This window comes from Schistocerca nitens, chromosome 9 (assembly GCF_023898315.1).
Source record: "Schistocerca nitens isolate TAMUIC-IGC-003100 chromosome 9, iqSchNite1.1, whole genome shotgun sequence".
Classification (NCBI taxonomy): Eukaryota; Metazoa; Arthropoda; class Insecta; order Orthoptera; family Acrididae; genus Schistocerca; species Schistocerca nitens.
In genome coordinates, this window is record NC_064622.1 from 20,770,342 (window position 1) to 20,796,868 (window position 26,527).

At 47.4% G+C, this 26,527-nt stretch overlaps 1 protein-coding gene across 2 annotated transcripts in view; it reads right to left on the reverse strand.

Moving 5' to 3' along the window:
* Positions 1-26,527, reverse strand: part of LOC126203605 (uncharacterized) — a 381,760-nt gene that overhangs the window by 21,688 nt on the left and 333,545 nt on the right. For both annotated transcript variants that reach the window (XM_049937973.1, XM_049937972.1), the window contains exon 3: positions 5,365-5,654. In XM_049937973.1, the coding sequence (XP_049793930.1) occupies positions 5,365-5,654 (290 nt within the window). The remainder of the gene's footprint in view (positions 1-5,364; positions 5,655-26,527) is intronic.

The following is a 26,527-nucleotide window of genomic DNA, read 5'->3' on the forward strand; positions in this document are numbered from 1 at the left end:
GGAGGCGTCCCCAGTCGTTAAAGCAGGATAGGTAGCTATCTGTGGCAGATATTATAATAGTGATGCAGGCGTAAGTATTTCGGAGCGCACCATTCAACGCACAGTGTTCAGTGTGGAGCTCCTTATCAGACGACCACTACGTGTTCATACGATCGCCGACATCGTCAATTACAATTGCTGTGGCGTTGACACTGGACCGCGAGCGGAGGGGAAAACGTCGCCAGGTCGGACGAATCACGTTACTTCTTACATCAGGTAGGTGGTCGTGTGTGGATATGCCGTGACAGAGGCCAACTGCTGCTCGAAACGTGCTCCACAGCATTATGCTGTGCGGGACATTCACCTGGGCTCGCGTCGCACCTGTGGAGTAACCGAAGGCACCGACACGGCTGTGGACCGTTCGCCTCCCGACACGCTCAATTTCTGCTCCGACGGCAGTTACATCTTCCAGCAGTGGAGCTGTCCGTGTCACAAGCCCAGAATCAGTTGTAGCGAACCGACCGTATTCGGCCAGAAGAGCGCAAAGTAGAAGTAGATTACAGTAGGCGCGCAGATGTTACGCCTTACACAACACAACACAGCCGTCGCGCGTTGCGAGGCGAGCCTAATCGGAAAAGGGTGGAAGCTTTTCCTCACCAGCAACCGCAGCAGTGTTTAGTACACGCGCCGCAAGGCATAGCAGAGGTCCAAGTAAGTGCAGTCTGCAATCACATAAATACCTAGCCACTTGTGTACTGCAATCATCTGGTGTTAGTGTCGCAACACTGGTCCCCCTGCCGTGAGACAGGAGACGGCGGGCCGGGCCCGCACGGCGCCTCTCCAGTGGGCCGCAGCCGCAGCCGCCCCGCCCACCGGCACCTCACACGGCGAGTCCGGGGCCGCCTGTGAGCGAGCAGTGGCGTTACGTGCGGGAAGGCGACCGGCCGCCTCCACTACACTGCCGCTGCTGCTAATGAATCACGGCGGAGAGCCGTTATAAAGAAATACGAAAGCCACGAAGCATTCTTCCTGACTCCGGCTCTCTTCACAAAGGTTGCAGTGGTTTGAGGAGCACGCTGGTTAACTTACCTCGATGTCTTGCCCACCAAGTTCGATCGACCTGAGTACGGTGGAACGCATCTGGGTTGCTATCGGACATCAGCTCTTCGCCACCCACCAACTGCCGGTCCATAATTTGCGGAAGCTGTCTGACCCGTGCTTAGGCACCTGGTGCCACATACCTCCCGAAACCTACCGACGTCTTGTCGAATACAGGCCACACGCAATCGCTGTGGTACTGCTGTCCAGAGGAAGACTAACACGCTATTTCGCAGGCGGTAACATACACCTCGGTTCCTAGAACCCCTGAAGATACGTTGACTGTGGATATTGTATATCACAGACACAGTCCCTTTGACTGTTCAGAGATGTCACTAAACCCACCCAAAGATGTAAACAACCGTGGATGAGCAGCGCCTATTACACGCAGGGGGACCGACAGCCGATCAGTTCCAGTCATTCAACCAGGAACGAAGTACACGGCTCGTGTTTTTCTGTAGCCGTGCCTAGACGGTCAATAGCGCGGTTCGAACACGTCTGTGTTGTTGCTTTGTGCCAGGAAGGGCTCTCAACAAGGGAAGTGTCCAGGCGTCTCGGAGTGAACCAAAGAGATGTTGTGCGGACATGGAGGACATACAGAGACGCAGCAACTGTCCATGACATGCCTCGCTCAGACCGCCCGAGGGCTACTACTGCAGTGGATGACCGCTACCTACGGATTATGGCTCGGAGGAGCCCTGACAGCAACGCCACCATGTTGAACAATACTTTTCGTGCAGCCACATGACGTCGTGTTACGACTCAAACCGTGCGCTATAGGCTGCATGATGGACTCTCGACCTCCATGGCGTGGTCCATCTTTGCAACCACGACACCATGCAGCGCGGTACAGATGGGCCCAACAACATACGGAATGGACCGCTCAGGAATGGCATCAAGTTCTCTTCGCCGATGAGTGTCGCATATGCCTTCAACCACACAAAATCGTCAGAGACGTGTTTGGAGGAAACCCTGTCAGGCGTAACGTCTAGACACACTGTCCAGCGGGTTCAGCAAGGTGGGGTGGCATTATGTGGGGCCGACGTACACCACTGGTGGTCATGAAAGGCGCCGTAAGGGCTGTACAATACGTGAATGCCATCCTCCGACCGATAGTGCAACCATATCGGCGGCATCTTGGCGAGGCGTTCGTATTCATGAACGACAATCCGCGCTCACATCGTGCACATCTTGTGAATGACTTCCTTCTGGATAACATCGCTCGACAAAAGTGGCCAGCATGTACTCCAGGCATGAACCCTATGGAATATGCCTGGGATAGATTGACCCACCAACCACTCTGAGGGATCTACGCCGAGTCGCCGTTGAGGAGTGGGACAATGTGGACCAACAGTGCGTTGATGAACTTGTGGATAGTAGGCCCCTATGTCACGACGAATTCAGCCATGCGTCAATGCAAGAGGACGTGCTACTGGATATTAGAGATACCGGTGTGTACAGCAATCTGGACCACCACATCTGGAGGTCTCGCTGTATGGTGGTACAACATGTAATGTGTGGTATTCATAAGCAATAAAAAGGCGGAAATGATGATTATGTTGATCTCTATCCCAATTTTCTGTACAGGTACCGGAACTCTCGGAACCGAGGTGATGCAAAACTTTTTTTGATGTATATTGTTTCAGCTCTTCAGTGTACGTCGTTGGTGTGTGCGTGTGTGTGTGTGTGTGTGTGCGTGTGTGTGTGTGTGTGTGTGTGTGTGAGGAAATGTAACATTAAAGTACAATATGCACATTCATAAATTGCTGAACCTTGAAAAAAAGATGAAATAATTAGTAAATATTAGTACGTATATCGAAAGAGGTTCCGGTTCTATGGACGTCAATCAAGAAGCCATTTACAAAAAAAAAAAAAAAAAAAAAAAAAAAAAAAACCTACCCATTCTCTAGCTAAAGACTTTCAGTTGTCTTCCTCATTCGCTTCAGGCAAGTGACCTTCAAACCATTTCTATGCAACGCGGCCCAGATAGTCAGATACTCTGCACTCTCTTAACGTTCTACTGCCTTAGGAGAGACTCTGCGAACTGGTGCCGCGCGAGCCCGCCACATGCTTCTCCCTGCTACGTGGTGCACCTCCAGCGCTCAGCAGTGGCTGCTACTGCGGCTCGCAGCACGTGTGGTTTGCGCCAGATCCGCGTTCTTCGTCCACAGATTGCGAGATCTTTTATTTAACGACTCATCGCCAGGTGGCCATCAGAGACGAAATGTAGACTTTTTAGGGAGGATATTTGCCGTCTTCTCTCGGAATTCGTCTCAAGTGATTCAGAGAAACCGTGTAAAACATTAGTCTGGATGGGCAGGCGCGAATTTGAGCCGCGGCGCTGCAGAACGTTGGCCCAGTGTAGTGGTCGTTAGAGACGGAGATGAAATTCAGTGGGACGGTGAGAGGAGAGGAACCGACTGCGACATATCTGAAGGCGCAAACGCGGCACTGCATTGTCGTGAGGGAGGGGCTGTGCCTTGTGCTGGAAGCTCCGTGCCGTCTCGCTCGCTTACACGTTATGGCCTAAGAACTGGATCACCAGATTAACAGACCTGTTACCACCCGCCAACCATTCAGTTAACGGGCTACATAGGGGAATCCTGAAATGGTTCCCTTTGATACATATCGTTCCCCACTTACATCGAAATGTTGTTGTTGTTGTGGTCTTCAGTCCTGAGACTGGTTTGATGCAGCTCTCCATGCTACTGTTTCCTATGCAAGCTGCTTCATCTCCCAGTACTTACTGCAACCTACATCCTTCTGAATCTGCTTACTATATTCATCTCTTGGTCTCCCTCTACGATTTTTACCCTCCACGCTGCCCTCCAAAGCTAAATTTGTGATCCCTTGATGCCTCAAAACATGTCCTACCAACCGGTCCCTTCTTTTTGTCAAGTTGTGCCACAAACTCCTCTTCTCCCCAATTCTATTCAACACCTCCTCATTAGTTATGTGATCTACCCATCTAATCTTCAGCATTCTTCTGTAGCACCACATTTCGAAAGTTTCTATTCTCTTCTTGTCTAAACTATTTATCGTCCATGTTTCACTTCCATACATGGCTACACTCCATATAAATACTTTCAGAAACGACTTCCTGACACTTAAATCTATACTTGATGTTAACAAATTTCTCTTCTTCAGAAACTCTTTCCTTGCCATTGCCAGTCTACATTTTATATCTTCTGTACTTCGACCATCATCAGTTATTTTGCTCCCTAAATAGCAAAACTCCTTTACTACTTTAAGTGTCTCATTTCCTAATCTAATTCCCTCAGCACCACCTTACTTAATTCGACTAAATTCCATTATCCTCGTTTTGCTTTTGTTGATCATCTTATATCCTCCTTTCAAGACACTGTTCATTCCGTTCAACTGCTCTTCCAAGTCCTATGCTGTCTCTGACAGAATTACAATGTCATCGGCGAACCTCAAAGTTTTTATTTCTTCTCCATGGATTTTAATGCCTACTCCGAACTGTTCTTTTGTTTCCTTTACTGCTTGCTCAATATACAGATTGAATAACATCGGGGATAGGCTACAACCCTGTCTCACTCCCTTCCCAACCACTGCTACCCTTTCATGCCCCTCGACTCTTATAACTGCCATCTCGTTTCTGTAAAAATTGTAAATAGCCTTTCGCTCCCTGCGTTTTACCCCTCCCATCTTCGCGTTGTATACGTTAAGTTGCTTGCTTGTACTTGCCTTGCCTTGCCGGTCGGGGTGGCCGAGCGGTTGTAGGCGCTACAGTCTGGAACCGCGCGACCGCTACGGTCGCTGGTTCGAATCCTGCCTCGGGCATGGATGAGTGTGATGTCCTTAGGTTAGTTAGGTTTAAGTAGTTCTACGGGACTGATGACCTTAGAAGTTAAGTCCCATAGTGCTCAGAGCCATTTGAACCATTTTTTTTTTTTGTACTTGCCTTTTACTGGCGTGAAATTATTTATAATAATTTAAAAGCTCCTTTCGTATCGTAAATGGTGACTCATTTGTTAAATGATTGTTGGTCCTTTTTTAAAAAATATCGTTAAGTGTTGCACCAAATTTGAATAAAGAGTGTTATTGAAAATTGTGTGTAATTTGACCAGTTATTGCTTGACACCTACTTCCACTTTACATTTGTGTATCGATTGAGATTGATAACCTTTGGTGAAGCAGCAGTAATTTTACGGTTCAGTGACCTTGTAATTGTGTTTTTATGTAACGAGTCTGCTTCGCGTTTCAACTACGGGCTGGGGGAGCCCGCCGTAGGAGGCGCAGTGTGGGCGTGGGTGTGGGCGTTACCTGAGAGCGAGCGGCTGCACCGGCACGGCGTACAGCACGCGCACGGGGAAGTGCAGCGCGGCGGAGGCGGCGGGGGCGGCGGCGACGGCGGCGGCCGGCACGGGGGCGATGAGCGCGCCGACGCGCAGCGGCACGCGGCGGCCGCCGTGGCGCACCGTGAAGGCGGCGGGGAACGGCACCGAGCAGCCGGAGGCCGCCGGCACCATCAGCGGCCGGCGCAGCACCACGCGCACCGCCGGCAGCATCTGCTGCTGCTGCTGCTCGCCCTTCCTCGCGGGCGACCCCTCCACCTGCCGGCACACGAGCAGAGCGTGTCTAGCCCATCTCCCATCTGACAAAGGCCAACTGCACTCTGTATAAAATGGTGCCAACTCAAATTCTGGCGGGACATCGAACAAAAAATAACGCCCAACTGCGCTAATCTGCTTCCTGTGGGAGTAGAGCCGTCGTCCTAACAAGGGAACCTCCCAATCTCACCCCCCTCAGATTTAGTTATAAGTTGGCACAGTGGATAGGCCTTGAAAAACTGAACACAGATCAATCGAGGAAACAGGAAGAAGTTGTGTGGAACTATGAAAAAAAAAATAAGCAAAATATAGAAACCGAGTAGTCCATGCGCAAGATAGGCAACATCAAGGATATTTTGGGCTCAGGAGCGCCGTGGTCCCGTGGTTAGCGTGAGCAGCTGCGGTTCAAGTCTTCCCTCGAGTGAAAAGTTTAATTTTTTTTTTTCAGACAATTATTATCTGTCCGTCCGTCCGTCCGATGCGAGGTAACTGCGCCGTAGTATGGGGACGCTACACCTAAACAAACATCGAAACACACGACTTCAGTCGACTACAGCGCACGTAAGAGAGAGTATTCCTGCTAACGAGGCTCCCTGGCTGGCAGTTGACTGTTCACTACTTTGGACGAGAGTGCATTAAATACGTGAGATGTATTCCGCGAGCAATATGAATCCAGAAAATATAGCTCGCAACTTCAGTAACGAGGTCAATGAATATTTTCCGAACTGTAAGGAATCGGAAAGTTCCTTAAGGGATCGAACGATTGTCGAACAAGGTAGAAGAATCTTTTTACCCATTCGCCAAGTGTACAAGTTAGTTGGGTCGACAACATATTTCTATCATGTGACCCACATGCCGTCACCAGTGTCGTATAGAATATATCAGACGTGTTTTCCTGTGGAGGAATCGGTTGACCTATGACATTGCGATCAAATGTTTCGGTTCCGATTGGAGAGGCACGTCCTTTCGTCTACTAATCGCACGGTTTTGCGGTGCGGTCGCAAAACACAGACACTAAACTTATTACAGTGAACAGAGACGTCAATGAACGAACGGACACATCATAACTTTGCGAAAATAAAGAAAGTATACTTTTCGCTCCAGGGAAGACTTGAACCTAGGACCTCTCGTTCCGCAGCTGCTCACGCTAACGACGGCGCTCCTGAGCTCACACTATCCTTGATGTTGCCTATCTTGCGCACGGACTACTCCGCTTCTATATATATATATATTTTTTTTTTCATAGTTCCACACAACTTCTTCCTGTTTTCTCGATTGATGTGTGTTCAGTTTTACAAGGCCTATCCACTGTGCCAACTTATAACTAAATCTGAGGGGGCTGCGATGGGGAGGTTCCCTTGTAAGTATAAATTGGCAGCAATTTCAAAACGGTGTATTGTCACGCTGGCTGACTAGGAATACGAGCACACGATCACCGGCCTAACTGAGACGTCACAATGCGAGACCTCTGGCCGGGAATGCAAAGTGGCGACTGGGGCACACGGGCACACCTCTACGGCGCAACACTCCACTTCGGACCCGTCGGGCTGTTTGTGTAACTGTGTGCAAATCTGGCGTAGTGGCCCACAGCTGCAGTGCTGGCTACGGTTCTATGACGTCAGAGAGCTGCTCTGACCCGTTGTGCTATTTATGTTGTTGTTGTTGTTGTGGTCTTCAGTCCTGAGACTGGTTTGATGCAGCTCTCCATGCTCCTCTATCCTGTGCAAGCTTCTTCATCTCCCAATACCTACTGAAACCTACATCCTTCTCAATCTGCTTAGTGTATTCATCTCTTGGTCTCCCTCTACGATTTTTGCCCTCCACGCTGCCCTCAAGTACTAAATTGGTGATCTCTCGATGTCACAGAACATGTCCTACTAACCGAACCCTTCTTCTTGTTCTGCCACAAGCTCCTCTTCTCCCCAATTCTATTCAATACCTCTTCATTAGTAATGTGATCTACCCATCTAATCTTCAGCATTCTTCTGTAGCACCACATTTTGAAAGCTTCTATTCTCTTTCTTATCCAAACTATTTATCGTCCATGTTTCACTTCCATACATGGCTACACTCCATACAAATACCTTCAGAAACGACTTCCTGACACTTAAATCTATACTCGATGTTAACAAATTTCTCTTCTTCAGAAACGCTTTCCTTGCCTATTACATTTTATATCCTCTCTACTTCGACCATCATCAGTTACTTTGCTCCCCAAATACCAAAACTCCTTTACTATTATAACAGTGTGGAATTCAGGCGTGCTGGCCTAGACTTTAGAGACAGGGACAGGTTAGGTTCTACGACGTTGGAATTCACGTTCCGGAATACTGGCGCTATGACGTGTGACACAAAGAAGTTTGTGAAGCTCATGTTTTCCCTAGCTTCTACTCACTGAGAGTTGTGTGGTCACTGCTTCTCCTAATTGGTTCTCTCCGCTTTATATATTTAACACCACAGTGGAAGTGAAAGCCTTTCACACAGAGTGTACGGTTACTTATAGAATTGTAGCGTTCTGCTTCTCCTAACTCCAACTCCTCTAAATCGCCCTGGAGTTGCACTGGTGGCAGTTCCGTGCGCAGAGAGGTAGCGCGGATACAGCCGATTCACCTACCACAAGCGAAGTGGGGAATGTCACTGCCGCATGTCCTAAGATTAGCCCCGCATGTGCAGTGTCTCAAATAGCCGCAGGAAGTAGAATACTAACGAATCATCTTTGCTTAAACAAACAAATACCCGGCCAGGGAGAAATCCCGGTTCCGCGACTGCAGAGTTCGTGTTCGCTCAGAGCCGCGTCACCGCCGACGAGGCTGCAGGGCCGCACGGGTCCCTGCACCGCCTTAAGACGCGAACTTGAAGCGTCGCGAAACGTGAAAGCGCCGTGCAGGTTGTGCACCCGGAAACAAATTGGATTCACGTGCTACGCTTGCAAATTTCAATACATAAACGTGTGTAGAGCGCATAGCGATAATAACATAACCGACCAACTGAGAGCTATCAAACACTCAAATTTATATGTGCAAGCTGTGTGGCATCAATATTTGAGAATCAAACACGCTTATACGAATTTACAAGTTGAAACGTACCCACCAAAACGGAAATACGTATGATGGAAAAGTACGACATTTTCTACGAGAGTAATCGTCAACAACATCCTCATACATCGCATTTCGACACGAAAATATGAACTGCCGCCACCAACAGAGTGCAGCGCAAACTGGCTGCTAGCTCCATCTGCTGGAAGTACGGCCGCTATGCCTCGACAATGCCAACAGAGGCTAACGGGAGTGACGTGTGAAAGCTCTCGCTGCTGCGTGGCGTCACATACGAATCGTTCACGCTGAGCCGCGCACCTACTCCTGTTGCGAGTCGCCGCTGTATAAAAGGCTTCCATCAGACGTTTCCACTGGACTTCTACGTCCGACGTCGAAATACCGTGAAGAAAGCGGTGTCGTTTCTACAGAAATCGGGAAACATACGACATTTGCTGTCAGCTCTTGAAAAACGGATATGGATGTTCAATAGCACATCAGTATACATTGCAGCGTCGGTTCTGTGTTACACAAGAAAAATATGTTGCTAATGGCAGAGAAACATTTCGAATTTGTCACCCAAAACGTAGAATCCATCCTTTTATCGTGTGTTATTTTACAGTAAGTGTTGTAATTTATGAAATCAAAGAACTACCCACTGTAAGGGTGAAAGGTTTCTTTGCGGGGGTGGGGGCAACCCGTGACGTCATCGGTGACATTCTCTGTGCCTGAACTCTCCTTGTTGAAACTGAAACTGTTCTTCTTGCAGATGACAAATTTTATTGTGAAAGATGGGAAACGTAATGTAAACGATGTACCTAAATAGAGTGGCCAGTAACATCAGCATGTGGCTTTCAGAGAACATCTACATCTACAACACTACTTTACAATTCACTCTTTAGTCCCTGGCAGAGGGTTCATCGAACCATCTTCAGACTATTACTCCACAGTTCCACTCTCGAAGAAATGTCCAAATGTGTATGAATTCCTAAGCGACCAAACTGCTGAGGCCATCTCTCCCTAGACTAACTTATGCTAAGAACAACACACACACCCATGTACGAGGGAGGACTCGAACCTCCGGTGGGAGGGGCCGCGCAATCCGTGACGTGGCGCCTCAAACCGCGCGGCCACTCTCGACCAGCGTGCAGGAAAAACGAACACTTAAATCTTTCCGTGCGTGCTCTGATTACTCTTATTTTATCACAAGGACCATTTCTCCCTATGTAGGTCGACGTCAACAAAAATTTTCCGCATTCGCACGAGAAAGTTAGAGATTGAAATTTCTTGAAACTAAAACTGACTTCGTTTTGATGGTTACCAACCCAACTCGCGTACCATGTCCGTGACACTCTCTCCCCTAGTTCGCGGTAGTACAAAACGAACTGCCCTTCTTTGTACTTTATCGAAACTCTCCGTCAGTTCTGTATTGTGAAGATTCCACACCACAGAGCAGTGCTCTAGCAGAGGGCGGACAAGTGTAGAGCAGGCAGCCTCTTTAGCAGCCCTGTTGCATCTCCCGCGTGTTCAAGTCGCGGTCTTTGGATCGCCTTGCCCACAACATAATCTATGTGACTGTTCCAACTTAAGCTGTTAGTAATGGTTATTTCCAGATATTTAGTTAGATTGACAGCCTTTAGATATGTGTCATTTATCGCATAACCGAAATTTAACGGATTGTTTTTAGTAATAATGTGGATGACCACACTTTTTATTGTTACTGTCAGTTGCCATTTCTCGCGCCACTCAAATATCTAAATCATTTTGCAGTTGGTTTTGACCATCTAATGACTTTACTTGACAGCAAATAACAGCATTAGCTGCAAGCACTTTCGGAGCACTTCTCAGGTTATCTCATAAATCGTTTAACTAGATCAGGGCCAGAAGAAGTCCTATAATACTTCCTCGAAGAACACCAGGTAATACTTCCGTTTTAATCTAGACCGTCCGTGAGTTACTGCGAACTGTGACCGATAGATAATTATGAATCCAGTCGCATAACTGAGGCGATACTCAACAGACACACAATCTGATTAAAAATCGCTTTTGATGAATGGTGTCAAAAGCCTACTGTAAATTTAAAAATATGGAATCAATTTGACATCCCCTGTCGAATAAAGAGCTAGTTGTTTTCGCAAGAACAATATTTGGTATTTTCTGAGTCCGTGTTCGCTATTTGTTAATAAATCGTTTTCTTCGAAGTAATTCATAATGTTCGAACACAGTATATGCTCCAAAACCAAATAGACGTTAGAGATATGGGTGTGTAATTCATCTACATCTATGTGATTACTCTGCTGTTCACAATTAAGTGCCTGGCAGAGGATTAAATGAACCACCTTCAAGCTGTCTCTCTATCGTTCCACTCTCGAACGACGCGCGTGAAAAACGAGCACTTAAATTTTTCCGTGCGAGCCCTGATTTCTCTTATTTTATCATGATGATCATTTCTCCCTATGTAGGTGGGTGCCAACAGAATGTTTTCGCATTCGGAGGAGAAAACTGGTGATTGAAATTTCATGACAAGATCCCGTCGCAACGAAAAACGCCTTTGTTTTAATGATTGCCACTCCAATTCACGTGACACTATCTCCCCTACTTCGCGATAATACAAAACGAACCGCCCTCCTTTGAACTTTTTCAATATCATCCATCAGTCCCACCTGATACGGTTCCCACACCGCGCAGCAATACTTCAGAATAGGGTGGACAAGTGTTTGTAAGCAGACTCTTTAGTAGATCTGTTGCACCTTCAAAGTGTTCTGCCAATGAATCGCCGGCCGCTGCGACCGCGCTGCTGCTACGGTCGCAGGTTCGAATCCTGCCTCGGGCATGGATGTGTGTGATGTCCTTGGGTTAGTTAGGTTTAAGTAGTTCTAAGTTCTAGGGGACTGATGACCTCAGAAGTCAAGTCCCATAGTGGTTAGAACCATTTGAACCATTTTGAGCCTATGGATCGGAGTCTTTGGTTTGCTCTACCCGCAACATTATCTGTGTTATCGTTCCAACTTAGTTTATTTGTAATTGTAATCCCTAAGTATTTAGTTGAATTTACAGCCTTCAGATTTGTGCGATTTATCGCGTAATCGAAATTTAGCGGATTTCTTTTAGTACTCGTGTGAATAACTTCACACTTTTCTTTATTCAGGGTCAATTGCCACTTTTCGCACCATCTAAATCATTTTGCAATTCATTTTGGTCATCTGACGACTTTACAAGACGGTAAATGACAGCATCAACTGCAAATAATCTAAGAGGGCTACTCAGATTGTCTCCTGTGTCGTTAATATAGATCAGGAACAATAGAGGGCCTATAACACTTCCTTCGGGAACGCCGGATATTACTTCTGTTTTACTCGATGGCTTTCCGTCTATTACTACGAACTGTGACCTTTCTGACAGGAAATCACGAATCCAGTCGCACAATGAGGCGATATTCCCTAGGCGCGCAGTTTGGTTAGAAGACGCTTGTGAGGAACGGTTTCGAAAGCCTTCTGAAAATCTAAAAATATCGAGTCAATTTGACATCCCCTGTCGATAGCACTAATTACTTCATGAGTATAAAGAGCTAGTTGTGTTCCGCAAGAACGATATTTTCTGAATCCGTGCTCACTATGTGTCAATAAATAGTTTTCTTCGAGGTACTTCATAATGTTCGAATACAGTATATGTTCCAAAACCCTACTGCAAATCGACGTTAGTCAAATGGGCCTGTAATTCAGCGGATTACTACTATTTCCCTTTTTGGGTATTTGTGTGACTTGGGCAATTTTCCAGTCTTTAGGTGCGGAACTTCCTGTGAGCGAGCGGTTGTACATAATTGCTAAGTATGGAGCTATTGCATCTGCATACTCTGAAAGGAACCTGACTGGTGTACCATCTGGACCGGAATCCTTGCCTAAATTAAGTGATTTAAGCTGCTTTGCAACAGCGAGGATATCTATTTCTAAGTTTCTCATCTTGGCAGTTGTTCTTCATTGGAATTCGGGAATATTTACTTCGTCTTTTTCGGTGAAGGAGTTTCGGAAAACCGTGTTTAATAACACTGCTTTGGTGGCACTGTCATCACTGACTTCACTGTTGTTATCGCGCAGTGAAGCTATTGATACGTCTTGCCCCTGGTGTGCTTTATATATGACCGGAATCTCTTTGGGTTTTCTGCCAGATTCTGAGACAGAGTTTCGTTGTGGAAATTATTAAAAGCATCTCGCACTGAAGCACGCACTATATTTCGAACTTCTGCAAAAATTTGCCAATCTTCGGGATTTTGCGTTCTTTTAAATTTGACTTGCTTTATTCGTTACTTCTGCAACAGCGATCTGACCCGTTTTGTGTAACATGGGGGATCAGTGACATCACTTATTAATTTATGTGGCATATATCTCTCAATTGCCATCGACACTATCTCCTTGAAATCATTCCACATCTTTTCTACGCTTACGTGATCAGTTCGGAAGGAGTGGAGACTGTCTCTTAAAAAGGCGTTAAGAGCATTTTTATCAGCTTTTTTTTTTTTAAGTAGATGTACTTTCTGAACACTGCTAGATAGTTTGAAAAAATTTCTGCTGAACCTATTTCCGGCTTTAGCCAGCTTTCTGTACCTATAACTATTTGAGCTTCAGTGCTTTCTATTAGGGCTTGGAGCCCTGGTTCTTTCCCAACACAGCTGCGACAATTTACAGGTACAATACCGATCGTTTCTACAACTACCTTACTGTGTTTTACCTGTCCTCTTTTAGACGGACGCCCTTTCTGTGGTTTCCTGAGACCATCTAACCTAAAAAAACCGCCCAGTCCCTTCCACACAGCCCCCGCTACCCGTGTAGCCGCCTCCCGTGTGTAGTGGACTCCTGACCTATTAGGCGGAACCCGGAAACCCACCACCCGATGGCGCAAGTCAAGGAATCTGCAGCCTACACGGTCACAGAACAGCCTGAGCCCCTGATTCAGACCCTCCACTCGGCTCTGCACCAAAGCACCACAGAGGATCCTGTCGACGATGCTGCAGATAGTGAGTTCCGCCTTAATCTCGGAAGCAAGACTGGCAGTCTTTACCATTTCCGCTAGCCGCCCGAAACCAGAGAGAATCTCTACCGATCCAAAGCGACACACGTCATTGGTACCGACATGGGCTACCACCAGCAGTTGGCTGCACCCTGTACTCTTCATGGCATCCGGAAGCACCCTTTTCACATATGGAATGACTCCCCTCGGTATGCACACGGAGTTATTAGGTATTGGCGTGACTTGTGCAATTTTTCCAGTCCTTAGGTATCGAACTTTCTGTGAGCGACGGGTTGTATATGATTGCCAAGAATGGAACTATTGTGTTTGAAAGGAAGCTGACTGGTATACAATCTGGACTGGAGGTCTGGCCTTTGTTAAGTGATTTAAGCTGCTTCGCTACACCGAGGATATCTAGTTTTAAGTTACTCGTATTGTCAGTTGTTCTTGATTCGAATTGTGGGATATTTACACTACTGGCCATTAAAATTGCTACACCACGAAGATGTGCTACAGACGCGAAATTTGACCGACAGGAAGAAGATGCTGTGATATGCAAATGATTAGCTTTTCAGAGCATTCACACACGGTTGGCGCCGGTGGCGACACCTACAACGTGCTGACATGGGAAAGTTTCCAACCGATTTCTCATACGACTTTGATAAAGGTCGGATTGTAGCCTATCGCGACTGCGGTTTATCGTATCGCGACATTGCTGCTCGCGTTGGTCTAGATCCAATGACTGTTAGCAGAATATGGAATCGGTGGGTTCAGGAGGCCTCGTATCACTAGGAGTCGAGATGACAGGCATTTTATCCGCACGGCTGTAACGGATCGTGCAGCCACGTCTCGATCCCTGAGTCAACAGATGGGGACGTTTGCAAGACAACAACCATCTGCACGAACAGTTCGACGACGCTTGCAGCTGCACGGACTATCAGCTCGGAGACCACGGCTGCGGTTACCCTTGACGCGCAGCATCACAGACAGCAGCGCCTGCGATGATGTACTCAACGACGAACCTGGGTGCACGAATGGCAAAACGTCATTTTGTCAGATGAATCCAGGTTCTGTTTACAGCATCATGATGGTCGCATCCGTGTTTGGCGACATCGCGGTGAACGCACATTGGAAGCGTGTATTCGTCATCGCCATACTGGCGTATCACCCGGCGTGATAGTATGGGGTGTTATTGGTTACACGTCTCGGTCACCTCTTGTTCGCATTGACGGCACTTTGAACAGTGGACGTTACATTTCAGATGTGTTACGACCCCTGTGAAACCCTACATTTCAGCAGGATAATGCACGACCACATGTTGCAGGTCCTGTACAGGCCTTTCTGGATACAGAAAATATTCGACTGCTGCCCTGTCCAGCACATTCTCCAGATCTCTCACCAATTGAAAACGTCTGGTCAATGGAGGCCGAGCAACTGGCTCGTCACAATACGCCAGTCCTACTCTTGATGAACTGTGGTATCGTGTTGAAGCTGCATGGGCAGCTGTACCTGTACACACCACCCAAGTTCTGTTTGACTCAATGCCCAGGCGTATCAAGGCCGTTATTACGGCCAGAGATTGTTGTTCTGGGTACTGATTTCTCACGATCGATGCACCCAAATTGCGTGAAAATGTAATCACATGTCAGTTCCAGTATAATATATTTGTCCAATGAATACCCGTTTATCATCTGCATTTCTTCTCGGTGTAACAATTTTAATGGCCAGTAGTGTACTTCAACAACTTTGTTGAAGAAATTTCGGAAGACCGTGTCTAATAACTCTGCTTGAGTGCTCCGTTGTTATCGGGCAGTAAAAATGGCTCTGAGCACTATGGGACTCAACTGCTGAGGTCATTAGTCCCCTAGAACTTAGAACTAGTTAAACCTAACTAACCTAAGGACATCACAAACATCCATGCCCGAGGCAGGATTCGAACCTGCGACCGTAGCGGTCTTGCGGTTCCAGACTGCAGCGCCTTTAACCGCACGGCCACTTCGGCCGGCTCGGGCAGTAAAACTAATGATTGTATCTCGCCGTTGGGGTATTTCGATTACGAGCACGATCTCTTTAGGTTTTCTGACAGATTTCGAGACAGAGTTTCATTGATGAATCTTTCACAAGCACCTTGCATTAAAGTTTGCGCTGAATTTCGAGGTTCTGTAAAACTTCGCCAGACTAGGGGATTTCGCGTCCTTTTAGACCTGCTGTGCTTTTATCGTTGCTTCTGCAACTGTGTTGTGTCCTGTTTCGTGAGCCATCGGGAATCAGTTAATTTATACGATATGTCTGTCAACTGCAGTCGCTGCCATATCTTTTAATCCGAACCACTACTGGTGGTGGTGGTGGTTAGTGTTTAACGTCCCGTCGACAACGTGGTCATTAGAGACGGAGCGCAAGCTCGGGTTAGGGAAGGATTGGGAAGGAAATCGGCCGTGCCCTTTCAAAGGAACCATCCCGGCATTTGCCTGAAACGATTTAGGGAAATCACGGAAAACCTAAATCAGGATGGCTGGAGACGGGATTGAACCGCCGTCCTCCCGAATGCGAGTCCACTACTGGTGTGCGGTTACATAGTCATATTGGAAGGAGTGGACATTGTCTATTAAGAAGGCGTCAAGCTAATTTTTATCTGCTTTTTTAAAAAGCTGTATTTTCCTTTTATTTTTGGTGGGTTTGGATGTTAGGGTATTGAGTGTCATTATAACAACATTATCGTCACTAATCGCTGTATCCGTCATTCAATACGATTCCTGGCGAAGTTTTAGGCCAACTTTGAACATTTGTTTTCGCCCAAATATCGAGAGCACATTGAAGTCACCATCAACAGTAACTGTATGGGTGGCTTTTCTGAACTTCTTCCAGTTTCTATGCTTAACGTCAAATATTTAACACATTAACTAATTTTAATGAGATGTTTGAAAGTGTTCTATACATTGAAGTTCGATTCCTTAAAGACGCGTGGGTGTGCAGTTTATTGGTTTCAAATTAAACCGACTGACGTAGGTTTTCTGGTTACTACTTGGTACATGTCCTTCCCCTATTAAAACAACAGCTAATCGGCGTACAAATATGGAGTTGTTATTGGTGTTCGGTACTGAAGAATTGTGGAGCTTGGCAACCCTAGTCATGATGTAAGACACTATTTCCTGACTACCTTACGCGTGTTCACACTTTTTCACTTTCTAGCCGCCTCGGCCATTTTCTGCTGGTAAGGGGAAAGGGGTTTTTGTTCGACTAAGGATGGTTGGCTGTAGTGGTTGGAGTCTACACTCTGGGACTGGAAGAAATTTCCGCATGTCAGCGGTTGCAGAAAAGGCTATTAATGATCTGTCAGGGGGCAGTGCTGTAAGGAGGAGCAGGGGAACGGCCACTGAAAAGTGCCTACTTTTTGCTCCGGTCTACACTTTAAACAAGTTGTGGGGCTGGGGGGGGGGCGCCCTGGATATCATGGCAGGCAGCCGAAGTGGTGTGTCCTGTGGGGGCGGAGGTCGTACTTTAGGAGTGTATATTGGAAGTCTGGGTTTCGTGATCCATCGTGATCAACGAGGGCATTGATTGCACTGCGGAAGACAAAGACCGTATCAAAATCTGTATAGTAGTTCCCCATACTAGCCCAGACGTACAAAAAGATGCTATCAGAGGACTTCAGTTTATATCTATGAACATAGAAGATTTAAGAAAATACTTTTATTTACTAACTAAAACACGACTACAGCTTACATTTTATGTTTGTATTTATCAATGTTCGGATGACGAATACAATGTATGTTCTAATGTCCAAAAATATTTTATATTTGATGTTATTACTGTTTAACAATTTCCAGATTTTTTTTACTTTACGTGTACTGTGAAACCTTGCTTCTTGCTAAAGGTTTTGTTGAGTGAGTTTGCGAGTATCAAAATATGACATAAATGAGCGAATCTTTTGATTGCACTGACTTAGAAACTTCAATTTTTTGCACCACCAAAAGACTATAAATCTTAGTAAGTGACATATTTTGAATTTGATACGCCAACCTGTTCGTCAGAAAAAGGGTTCTTAACTGACGGACAGGCAAGCAGACAGACAAATAAAAATGACAAAAAATTTGTGTTCGTGTTTTATAATTACAAATTAACAGTTTTCGGATTTTTTTCCCTTTACTCGTACTGCAAAGCCTCACTTCATGCCAAATTTCATGAGTCTAGATCAACGGGAAGTACGATGTTGGTTTTGATGAATGAGTTTTCGAATATAAAAATATGTGACATAAATGACCGCATCTTTTGATTGAATTGACGTATAAGCTTAAAATTTTTACGATGATGAGGGACCATTGACCTTAATGTCTGGAAACCTGATACGCCTACACCTTCCTGAGTAGAAAGGTTCTTCACAGTCGGACAGAGAGACACACACGGACGGACGGGCGGACGGACAACTAAGCGACCCTGCAAGGGGTTTGTTTTTTTTACTGACAAGGGGAGGCCGCCAATTGTGAAATTCAGATTCAATTCATACTGCGCATAAAAAAAGCTCATGGCCAGAGGTGTAATGTGGCAAAGCACCAAGATGCACTTCTCAGCCGTCGTCGAGAAAATCGACAGTTAAAATAAACCGCTGCTGTGAAATACTCTCTACGATTAACAATTTCCTACAGTGTCGTGGCGTAGCGGTAAGCTCTCGGGTTCGTAATCCGAAGGTCGCCGGATCGAATCTCGCGCCATGCAAATTTTTTTAAAAGTATTTTTTTGTAATTCAAATATATATATATATATATATATATATATATATATATATATATATATATATATATATATAAAATTCCCGACAATCAGTTGCAATAATTATGCATATAATAAGTTGTTGAAAGTCATTTGTCGTGGAAAAACTGGCGACTTCGAACATCATTATGTTTTCCGCAAACAAAGTTGTATTTCACAGATATTATTAATTGTCTTCATAATGTTAACCACGTATAGTCAACGGAAGACGTAGAAACGATATTGCGAAACGAATACGTATAGCGTAAGTCAAACGTTCGAATTAGAATAGAAACCCCACGAACACAAATTTGCTGTGGCAGGTATAAAATATAAACTCCGTTACTCGCTCGTTACACTTGAAGGACAGATGTTGAATGGGCCGAAACGAGCCGCCGCATAACAGCGATAGTTGCCTGCTAACTTCGAAAGAAGGTAGATGCGGTCCCTAGCGCAACTTATAATATCGCCGAAAATCAGTGCGGACGTGAGAGCTTTGGTACACCCTGTTAAGCAAACGGAAAAATGGAGGCGGTACAATTGGAGAGCGATCCGCCTTCACCAACATGCATAAGCAATTCATTAATAGTTTATATATATATATATATATATATATATATATATATATATATATATATATATATATATTACAATAAACTAATACTTAAAAAAAATGTTGCATGGCGCGAGATTCGATCCGGCGACCTTCGGATTACGAACCCGAGCGCGTACCGCTGCGCCACGACGCTGTAGAAAATCAATGATCGTAGAGAGTATTTCACGGCAACGGTTTGTTTAACTGTCCATTTTCTCGACAACGGCTGAGAAGTGCATCTTGGTGCTTTGCCACATTACACCTCTGGCCATGAGCTTTTATTATGCGCAGTATGAATCGAATCTGAATTTCACAATTGGCGGCCTCCCCTTGTGAGTGAGGCACAGAATCCCGAAAAGTGAGTAAACTGTTTGTTATTTCGAACGTGATCGCCATAGCTGTTAACGCATTTGTCCCAGTGTGAGACAAGACAATCGGCGCCTTCACTGGAAAATATCTGCGGGTGCCTACGGAATCACGATTGTACTCGGGCACGTCCCTCTTAGTCCGAAGCACATCGACGGCCACCGATGTCTTTCTTCCAGTATTAAACAATGTGGAAGTCGAATGGGGAGCGATCGACACTGTACGGAGGGCATGTAAGGGGTTCCAAGCGAAACTTGTGCAGCCAAGTCGAAACAACCTCGGCAGCATGTGAGCGGGCACTGTCCCGCAACAGAATGATGCCGACCGTCAACTGTCCTGAGCGTTTGGACTTTATGGGGTGCTTGAGTTTCTGCAGAGTGTCCACGTGCCTCTCTACACTAGTATTCGGTTGGTGTTCCAGAAAGTCAATGAAGCCCTTGCAGCCAAAGAAAAACGTTTTCGTACCTTTCCCGGAACTGCCGTGTCTGTTGTTTCGACTACGCTGCAGGAGTTTCGTTACGAAGTCCTTACACATCCTCCGTACAGTCCCAATCTCTCCCCACCCGATTTCCATATTTTTGGACTTCTGACTGAAGACACAGGAGGCGATGGATTTGCTTCGGATGAACAGATGCACACCTGATTACAATCATTGTTCCGTAGGCGACCAAAAACATTGCTCCAGGAAGGCATTGACCGTCTTGTTTCACAGTGGGATAGACGTGTTAACAGTCATAGGGATTACTTTTGGAATAATAAACAGTTTACTTACTTTTTTCCATGTGTCTCGTTTTCATTTTTACAGATAAAGAATGACGAAACTTGGCTAGTGTTGTTCTAAACTAATAACTGTCATCTGTATCAATGCAAATCTGAGAGTGACGTTTTCAGAGTGGCGTTTTACCTGTTGACACTGAACTGTTTTCGGGTCTGGTTGTCGAATAATTATCAACGTTTATTGCGAACAGCCAGCTGACAGTTATTTATTGAACTCTTAGCCGTTCCAAATCTTACCTGAAAGTAGTCGGGTAGCAATAGGTGTTTTTAATTGTCGTCTTTGGAACCCTCCCTCGCTGGTCTAGGAGACGTTAGCGGCCCTTATTTAATCTGACTGGACAGTGTGGCACAGTAATTAATACGGGTGCGCCAAAGACGTTTTCGTTTATATCCGCGGAGCAATACATCGGATCGCTGGTCCCGTGCGTCGCACACCTCTATGAGAGTACTGTGGCTTCTGGCGGCTAGGCGAGTGTGACTCGGCGCAACGCCACAGATGCTTTCGAGTACGGGCGAAAGGAACGTTGCAGCGAGACTCCTAAAAATGGAGACATCCGGTGGAAATCACGACGTCGGGCGGCACTGCTCAGGCTGGCCCACAGGTGTGAAAGAAGAGCCGTCCAGCTGTTCCCGTCAGTCAGAGCGCGTCGTAATGGCGACAAACGGCGGTGCGAATCGCAGCTGGGGGCCTTCACGGCCGTGTTACACGCGTGTCGTTCTGCAGCCGCTATACCGACAGAGTTTCACACACTTGTCGAATGCGAGCCTCATACATAATTTATTCGCTACCGCCCGAGAAAACATTTCCATAGAGATAGGTGCGCGGCCCTGAGCGGGGCTGGTAATGCCCCGGCCGGCACAGTGCTTAGGCTAATGCCCCACGCGGGAGGTCTCTGCCACGGCCGTAAACTCGGGGCGGCCGATGCTATCGCCGTTTGTAGCAGATACCATCACAGGCGGTTAGCGGTCCCCTTTCTGTCCTCTCCCCTTTTACGCCCGGAACAGGCGCGCGGTTCGCTGTCGCTGTTGCCCTTGCCCCGCGGCAGGCCTACGCATCCTCTCTCCAAACTAGGGCTTCGTAAACGCGGCATCAATTTTCGGGGACCGGTGATTGGCAACAGTCTTCGGGAAAGTACAATGCTGGTGCGCAGGAACTAAAATCTCAACCATTCTTAGCGGTCTGAGTACTGTCACAAATTCATCCGTAAATATAGCTTGCACGGCGATTTCCACTATGTTCTGCTTAACACCTCCAGATCGTGTGGGCGCACCGAAGTCGTAAGACAGAACGAAGCGCAGAACAGGCAGAATAACAGTTTCCATTTCTCAATTGTTCTCTGTCGTATCACGTCTGAGTAAAGATGTAGGACTTTTGTTCTGTGTGTTACATAATAAGCTGACAAAGCAACATTTTGAATGCAAGTAGCTACGTCACATTCATTCCATTCGAGTTATTTCTGAATGTTCACGTCATTCAAGAGATTTCACCTTGCTTTCTGCTGACGGAAAGCGTGCTTTAATGAAGATATGTAGATACTGGGTTAGCGAGATACAGTTTCAGATCTGCACAGCCACGTAATATTGGCTTTAACCGCCCACAGAGAAGATGGTATTCCTCGCGCCGTCAATTGAAACCGCTATTAACTAAACTCGCCTTTCTTACATTCACTCTTAAAAATGTGTAACATATGCTTAATGACCAGGTTCCTTGGTAGCAGTCGAAGGTTCATGGATTCCAAAACTGTTCAAATGTGTGTTATTCCTAAGGGACCAAACTGCTGAGGCCATCGGTCCCTAGACTTACACACTACTTAAACTAACTAATGCTAAGAACACACACACACACACACACACACACACACACACACACACACACACACACAAACGATCGTTGTAGTGACCTGCACAACGACAACATCGATGGCACCACGTGGGGGAGATTCAGCGGTGGCTGCAGAGATGAAGGCTTCCCAGTCCACCTTGTTTAAAGCCCATCTGGATGGGCGTCCGTGGGCATGACGCTAGGGGAGTGACAGGAAGATGGGGAAGTGGTCACTATCATGCGCTCTCCAGTGGACAAGTGGGAAAGGGTCAGAACTGCAAACCGAGAGATCAGTCGCCGAATATGTGCCATGTGCCACACTGAAATGTGTGGGGGCACCTGTATTTAAGAGGCAGACGTTGAGTTGTGACAGTAAATTTTCGACCTCCCTACCTCAGCCAGTAAGCATGGCGCTACCCCACAAGGAGTTTTGCACGTTAAAATCTCCCAAAAGTAGGAAAGGTTTAGGGAGTTGATCAATCAGTGCAGCCAATACTAACAGGGGTACAGCACCATCTGGAGGAAGATATACACTCCTGGAAATGGATAAAAGAACACACTGACACCGGTGTGTCAGACCCACCATACTTGCTCCGGACACTGCGAGAGGGCTGTACAAGCAATGATCGCACGCACGGCACAGCGGACACACCAGGAACCGCGGTGTTGGCCGTCGAATGGCGCTAGCTGCGCAGCATTTGTGCACCGCCGCCGTCAGTGTCAGCCAGTTTGCCGTGGCATACGGAGCTCCATCGCAGTCTTTAACACTGGTAGCATGCCGCGACAGCGTGGACGTGAACCGTATGTGCAGTTGACGGACTTTGAGCGAGGGCGTATAGTGGGCATGCGGGAGGCCGGGTGGACGTACCGCCGAATTGCTCAACACGTGGGGCGTGAGGTCTCCACAGTACATCGATGTTGTCGCCAGTGGTCGGCGGAAGGTGCACGTGCCCGTCGACCTGGGACCGGACCGCAGCGACGCACGGATGCACGCCAAGACCGTAGGATCCTACGCAGTGCCGTAGGGGACCGCACCGCCACTTCCCAGCAAATTAGGGACACTGTTGCTCCTGGGGTATCGGCGAGGACCATTCGCAACCGTCTCCATGAAGCTGGGCTACGGTCCCGCACACCGTTAGGCCGTCTTCCGCTCACGCCCCAACATCGTGCAGCCCGCCTCCAGTGGTGTCGCGACAGGCGTGAATGCAGGGACGAATGGAGACGTGTCGTCTTCAGCGATGAGAGTCGCTTCTGCCTTGGTGCCAATGATGGTCGTATGCGTGTTTGGCGCCGTGCAGGTGAGCGCCACAATCAGGACTGCATACGACCGAGGCACACAGGGCCAACACCCGGCATCATGGTGTGGGGAGCGATCTCCTACACTGGCCGTACACCACTGGTGATCGTCGAGGGGACACTGAATAGTGCACGGTACATCCAAACCGTCATCGAACCCATCGTTCTACCATTCCTAGACCGGCAAGGGAACTTGCTGTTCCAACAGGACAATGCACGTCCGCATGTATCCCGTGCCACCCAACGTGCTCTAGAAGGTGTAAGTCAACTACCCTGGCCAGCAAGATCTCCGGATCTGTCCCCCATTGAGCATGTTTGGGACTGGATGAAGCGTCGTCTCACGCGGTCTGCACGTCCAGCACGAACGCTGGTCCAACTGAGGCGCCAGGTGGAAATGGCATGGCAAGCCGTTCCACAGGACTACATCCAGCATCTCTACGATCGTCTCCATGGGAGAATAGCAGCCTGCATTGCTGCGAAAGGTGGATATACACTGTACTAGTGCCGACATTGTGCATGCTCTGTTGCCTGTGTCTATGTGCCTGTGGTTCTGTCAGTGTGATCATGTGATGTATCTGACCCCAGGAATGTGTCAATAAAGTTTCCCCTTCCTGGGACAATGAATTCACGGTGTTCTTATTTCAATTTCCAGGAGTGTACATTGCAGACAGTTATTTCCTGCATCGTCTTATCCTGACAGCCACAGCTTCAAGAGGGGTTTGAAGAGGTACAGGTTCACTACATACTGAGTTCAGGACATAGACGCAAACTCCACCTGAGACCCTATTATAGTCGCTACGGTTCCTATAATATTCCTTACAGCCGCAGAGGGCAAGGGTCCGCATTGCTGGGAACCAGGTTTCCTGGAGGGCAGTGCAGAAAGCAGGTGTAAAGCTTAACAGTTGCCGTAGCTCAGCCGAGTGGTGCAAAAAACCGCCTCAATTCACTGGAGGATTACGTGATTGTGAGACTGGGAAAGCATGAAAGACTCAATGAGGCAGTCTACGCCTCAGGGTCACCTGCTGCCACCAGATAAGTACCTGTGCGATCGACATCCATTGTCTGAGGGCCCAGCGAGATCTAGGTCCTCAGCAGACGCCAGAATCTCCACCTCAGACACAGAGCTTGTAGATAGTGGTGGTGTCGTTGGCACCGCATTGCCTTGATTCTTGGGGGTCTTTTTCTTTTTAGGTTTCTCTCGCTGCTCTTTAGGTTTGTCCGGCTGGGAGGGCTTCAATGATTCAGCCTCAAGGACTGAGGAGGACCCAAGGGACCCCTACTTGTCGAGAGGAGCTGAAGAAGACTTACACTTCTCCAGCTGAGAAGTTGGGACTGACGTCCCCGGTGGTTGGGGGTGGGGGGTGTTGCTCCTGAAGTAGGTTGTGCAGGAGCAGCAGGGAGGGAAGTGCCCCCACCATCGATGGGGCAGGAGGAGTGATGGCTCTGAGAGCCAACTGTATGTGGCGCAATGGAAGATCGTAGAACTATTGTCGTAGCAGCAGCACAGGATGTAGCCTCTCATTTTTTCTTTTAGCCTCAGTGTAGGTCAGTCGGTCCAGGGTCTTGTACTCCATTATTTTTCTTTCTTTCTGGAGAATCCAGCAGTCTGGCGAGCAAGGCAAATGGTGCTCTCCGCAGTTGTCACAGATGGGAGGCGGGGAACAGGGAGTATTGGGATATGAAGGACGTTCACAATCCCAACATCTGATGCTGGAAGTACAGCGGGAAGACATATGGCCGAACTTCCAGCACTTACAGCACCGCATCGGGGCAGTGATTTATGACTTTAAGTCACAGGGGTAGACAACCACATTTACCTTCTCAGGTAATGTCTCACACTCGAAGGTCAAGATGAGTGCACTGGTGGCAACCTGATTATCCCTCGGAACTCGGTGGACGTGCAGGACGATATGGACACCTCGCCTCTCTAAGTTGGCGCACAGCTCATCGTCAGACCGCAAAAGAAGATCCCTGTGAGATATGATACCCTTGACCATATGCAAGGTCTTATGGGGCGTGATGGAAATAGAAACATCCCACAGATTGTCACAGGCTTGTAGTGCCTGTGACTGGGCAGAGGACGCTGTTTTGATCAAGACCTACCCTGACAGCATTTTCGACAAGTCCTCCACCTCCCCAAACTTTCCCTCTAGATGCTCCACAAAATCTGATGTTTCATTGACAAGAAAGATACCCCACCAAGTCTTGTACATATGAGGTACCGGGGTGAATAAGCTTCGCTGCCATCCTTAGCCTGGAGTTCTTCCCACGGTGTGGCCAATGGGAGGGGCTGGGGTTGGACGATTTGGTGTCACTTAAGAGACTGCTGGTGTTAGACCACCAGCAAGAAATGATATACTACACTTAATGCTGTGCCGTCCGCCCCGATGCCACCTACTCCGACTAGGAGCCCTCCCCACAGGCGCCACCCAGCCGCAGCAAAGGCCACTTGGCAGGAAGGCCATTGCCGGGAGTTCCGATGCCCCAGGTTGATGGGCATCTATCTGTTGCTTGTCATACGTGAGGAGTTAACGGCGGAGGCATCAGCAGAGCGATCCCTGTGTGGTCAGGGGGCTACAATCAACAGGGTACTTGGCAGCTTCACCACAACGGACTGGCTACTGTGCTGAATATCAGGCACAAACGAGCTAAGAAGTCCATTATCGTCGACAGCGCAGAAAGCGATACTGCACAGAGGATGGAGGAAAACGCACCTAGGAGGGTCACCTCATTCAACAGCAGTAGAATGAGCAGAAGTGCCGATCCACATCGACGACGGATGAGAGAGGTCTCAGCACAAGATGGACACTACGCACCATGTAACGCGCCCTTCCCCAGTTGGTTCGCTCTTCGGGAAAATTTCGAAAAATGGAGGTCAAACCCTACTGGGGACCATCACATAAAGGACGATACGTTTGAGACTCCTTTTAGTCGCCTCTTACGGTAGGCAGGTATACCTCAAGCCTATTGTAACGTCCGGACCCGCAGGGGGAAAGCCAGTATTCTTCTACACAGCGATAGAATTTCAACATTTAAGAGATCGATGCCATCTTGTCTATTAGCAACTAGTCGAAATGTTCATTTTTACTAACTTAACCGGTCCTTCAGAATGTGTCAAATTGTCAGTGGGTTATTGTTATTTCCATTCAAAGGCTCACGATTGATGCTTGTGCGAAAATTCTCTGACGGTAATGAACACCTTCACCGAATGTAACCAATGCCCACGTGAGCACACGAT